Source organism: Terrapene carolina, unplaced genomic scaffold, assembly GCF_002925995.2.
Source record: "Terrapene carolina triunguis isolate 2854851 unplaced genomic scaffold, T_m_triunguis-2.0 Scaffold833, whole genome shotgun sequence".
NCBI classification, from domain to species: domain Eukaryota; kingdom Metazoa; phylum Chordata; order Testudines; family Emydidae; genus Terrapene; species Terrapene triunguis.
In genome coordinates this window covers 3,591,559-3,595,766 of record NW_020665184.1, presented here as the reverse complement: position 1 = coordinate 3,595,766, position 4,208 = coordinate 3,591,559, and the positions used below count along the sequence as shown (strand labels likewise).

Below are 4,208 nucleotides of genomic sequence, written 5' to 3'. Positions count from 1 at the left end.
GCGCTGCCCAGACACACAGACCGGGATCGGGGCCCCGTCGCGCCGGGTGCTGCCCAGACACACAGACTGAGATCAGGCCCCTGTCAGGCTGGGCGCTGCTGAGGAGGAGAAACACCCCGTGTACGGGGGGCAGCCAGAGGCCCAGACGCCACGTACGCCCCATGCACGTTATTAGCTGTAGAAGGGTACCACCAAGGAGCCCCAGTCCTGGAGCAAGACCCCATTGTGTAGACGCCGTACGGCATGTCTTGGGTGTATTACAGTAGTGCCTGGAAGCCCCAGTCACGGGCCAGACCCCGCTGTGCTGGTCCCTCTGCGCAGAACTACTACAAGAGAACAGAAATGTTACAATCCGTGGCGCAGCCAGCCCAACGCAGCCACCAGCGAGGACTCTGGGTGACATGGGAATAACTCAATAACAACAAGGTGCTAGTTCTGTTATCGTATTTTTATGTCTGTGACCAGTAGTTTACCCATAGAGCATTTTAAAATCGATCCTTTCTAACGCTTGCCAGTATTTTACTTGCATGTATCATTTTTAACATTTATCATTTGAGTTGTATACATTTGATCTCTCTCATTTTTACATTTACCATTATTCTAGCTGGGTACGTCTGCGCTTCGGTGCTCAGCTTAACGGCTGCTATTATTTCAATATTTAACTTTGGCTGTCGAATTTTTACATTTCTCACCCCTCTGGTTATATACACTTGGTGTATAGTGCACTTTTTAATGTTTGTGTGCAACTCTCCCGTACTTCTATATTTACAGGGGTGAATTCCCCACGGGAATTAGAATCCCGCGTCCCCGGCACAGAAGCAGAGAGGCATGGCCACAACCGGAAAGAAAAGGCACAAGCTCCATCAAATGTCAAAGAGATCATTTTTATTTGCCACCAAATATAAAATAAAATAAAATAAAATAAAATAATTGGCCTTGGCTCCAACGAAAGCAGACGAGATCCATGCGTCATGTCAACCACAGGAAGAAAGAAAAAAAACACAAAGAAGAACCTCTGGGCTTTGCTTCATGAAAAGAACAGTCGATCCCGAAGTGTAAAAAAAGAAAGAGCGAAGAACCGAGTCTGGCAGCGGTTTCACAACTCGCCCGAAGTCTTTATGACATGGAAGAGCGTGACGTTGTACACGACCTGGTGGCCATTGTTCCACGTGTACAGCACCCTCTCCCGCGGGTTGTAGTCCAGCATGGAGATGTGGGAGTACTGGTTGTGGAATGGGATGTCCGTGTACTCGTAGCTAGAAGTGTTTGTGTAGTAGGCAAAATAGATCTTGGCCCCGGCGAGGTGGGAGTTTGTGACGTAGAGGGTGCCGCAGATCATGAAGGACTCGCCGGCGCTGCGCTTGGGGTAGCCGGTGTCCCAGCTGCGCAGGATCTCCAGCGTCTGCGGGTCCACCTTGCTCACCACGATGTTGCCGGCGTTCTGGTTGGTGGTGTAGACCGCCCACAGCCCGTTCTCATCCACCATGAAGTCGATGTCGGAGAAGCCCCCCCAGGAGTAGGGGAAGGTGTTGTTGTAGCCGGCGCTGTTCAGGCTGCGCTGCACCAGCACGCTCCGCGAGCGGAAGTGGTACTTCACCACGATGTTGCTCTGGTACTTGTTGTAGTAGAGGGAGCCGTTGAAGACCACGTGGCCCGTCCCGGCCCAGGGGTGCGGCAGCAGGTGCTGCACGAAGTTCTGGCCCGTGATGAAGTCGTTCAGGGTCCGGAACTCCAGCACCCGGCGCCCCTTGTAGTAACCGTCCATGTACCAGACCTGGGCGGGAGAGACCAGCCGCATGGTTAGAGGGGGGCAGCGGATCCCAGGGGAAATTCACCCCTGTGTGGGGCCCAGACCCCCCCGGCCCCCAACCCCGTGTGCAGCCTGGGCCCCTCACCCCGTGTGCAACCCAGCACAAGGCCTGGGCCCCCCCCAGCCCCTGCGCTGCAGCGGCATCAGCACGGCCGCCTCCCCCACGCCGCTCCCTCCCCGCACGGAGCAATGACTCCCCGGGCCCCCAGCCCTGCCTGCCCGGGCAGCTCCCCACGCCAGAGCAGGACTTGGAGGTTTCATGAATTCCTGGAGCTGCAGCCCAGGCTGAGTCCAGGCAGGAGCCTTTGGGGCCAGCCAAGCCGGGGCTAACCCAGCCGGCAGCCCCCCGGCCTGTCACACTGGCTTAAATGTTTAGAGAAGAATGAAAGGGGAGCGGGCGCGAGCGCCCCCCTGAGCCCCGCAACGCTGGGCCCCGCGCAGACCCGCAGTAAAGTCTATTGGCAAGGGCCCTGCCTGCTGAACGGCAGCTCCACGCATTAAACCTCGGGTGGAAACAGGAGGAGAGACGGGCAGAGACGCCAGCTCCAGCTTCTGGCCGAGCGAAGGGACCCCGGCTCCTCAGCAGGGCTTACTGCCGTCATCTCCACCCGTGCAACCCACGTGACAGGCAGCCACGGGTCTGTGAACACGCCCGAGTCTGGCCCCGAAACCAGGCGATTGCTTTTAACACAAACCCTTCGGGTTCTTTTCCGCTGCCTGGGTCTCGAGGTCTCCGGGGTCCATTCGGTAACCCCCAGGGCTGTTTTTTAATGGAAGCTGAAGGTCTCCGTCGCTTTCACAAGAAGCGCTGAGCACCCTGTGCTAGCACCTCGCCCAGGCCAGGCTCGACGCGGCCGGCAGCCCCTGATCTCGGCGGGACGAGTGTCACTAACAGGAGACGTGCAGAGCCCGGGCGAAGGGACTTGACAGAAGAGTCCCGCCCTGCCTGGATGAGGGGAGGCTGAATAAGCCATCCCTGCCCTGGCTGCTTGGCCCCAGCATGAGCAGTGAGGGGAAGGAGTTCTCTGCCCCTGGGCACCGGGCCCGGCACGCGCCCTGCAGCCCTTGGGCCAGTCCCAGCGCTTGCCGCTCCTCGGCAGAGAGACGTGGCCCTGCCCCACGCCGCTGCAAACAGGACGCTCTGCTGGGTGCGTCGCTGCCGCAGCGTTCGGGGATCTCCCAGCAATAGGGAGAGAGAAATCCAACGAGGACTGGGGAGCAGACGAGTCCCCTCAGGCTGGTCTGCGGGGGGCAGGGCTTGGTGCTGGCTGGCTTGCTGCCCTTGGACGTTATTCCATGCCTGTTTCAGGCCCCAGGGAATAGGGGAGGAAGGGGTGTAACACACGGCAGCCCCGGGGACTTTACGAAGGCTACGCCCATTTGTGCCAGCTGAGGATCGGGCCCCAGGGGCCCGACCCACCGCCCGGCCCCTTGCACAGCCATGTATGCCAGTGAAAGCGAGTGGCCCCCACAGCAGGGTACTGACTGGGGACACGAGGCCCAGGGCAGCAGAGAACGGAGCTCCGTGTGCTCGCGCCCCCAATCTTAGCACAGTTCTACATTGTGGCTGGAAATGCCACTGACCCCCAGCTGGCCCAGCCAGCCCTGCTCCCCGAGCGCCAGCGCCGGGCTGAGCCCGGAGTCCAGGCACAAAGGACGCCCAATCCCCACTGGATGCTGGGGAGAGTCACTGGGGCTTTCGGGCTGGTTTGGTCCTTTGAGACTCCCCCAGGCCTCTGCCCATCTGGTTTGAAAACGCAAACCCCACAATCAATAAAAGGCCGATTACTCTGCCGCATGTTAGAAATCCAATTTCTCCCAGCGGCCATCCATCAGCCCCTGCCACTCCCCCGAGCCATACATTAAAACGTGCCATTTGCAGTGACACGCAGCTCTCCCATCCATCCTGAGCCCTTGCTAATGAGCCAGGCAGCTCGAGCTGCCAGCACCGGCCACGCTCCCATGCAGATCCAGAGCTACAGTGGCCTGAACTCTGGCCTCCTGGAGGCCTCTCTCCCTTCATGAATTCAAATGGCCAGCAGCCCCGGCTACGTCTCCATTGGTTACCAGCCACGCCGGGTGTGCTTTCGCTCTGCTTCGGGTGGGTGCTGGGACAGCACTGCTGTGCGACGACACACCCACTAAGCAATTCTTGGGGTCACCCCTGTAGTATCGCCAGCATCGGGCCCTGCCGACGCAGAGCGAGAGACAGCCCCGCCGGTCTGAACAGGAAAAGGAGACAAGGGAATGATGCTTGTCCTGAGGCCCAGAGAAAAGCGACTTGCCCAAGTGCTGGGAAAGAATCCAAGAGTTCCCTGCTCTAAACCCAGACCCCTCTCCTCAAGTCAGGGCTGGAGCCCAGGAGTCCCGGCTTCCCTCCCTCCCTCCCTCCCTCGAT

At 59.1% G+C, this 4,208-nt stretch overlaps 1 protein-coding gene across 1 annotated transcript in view; it reads right to left on the bottom strand.

Moving 5' to 3' along the window:
- Window positions 1-912: 912 nt before the first annotated feature.
- Window positions 913-4,208, bottom strand: part of OLFM2 (olfactomedin 2) — a 60,001-nt gene continuing 56,705 nt past the window's right edge. The window contains exon 7 of the mRNA XM_029913707.1: window positions 913-1,774. Coding sequence (XP_029769567.1) covers window positions 1,097-1,774 — 678 coding nt within the window. The 3' untranslated portion in view covers window positions 913-1,096. The remainder of the gene's footprint in view (window positions 1,775-4,208) is intronic.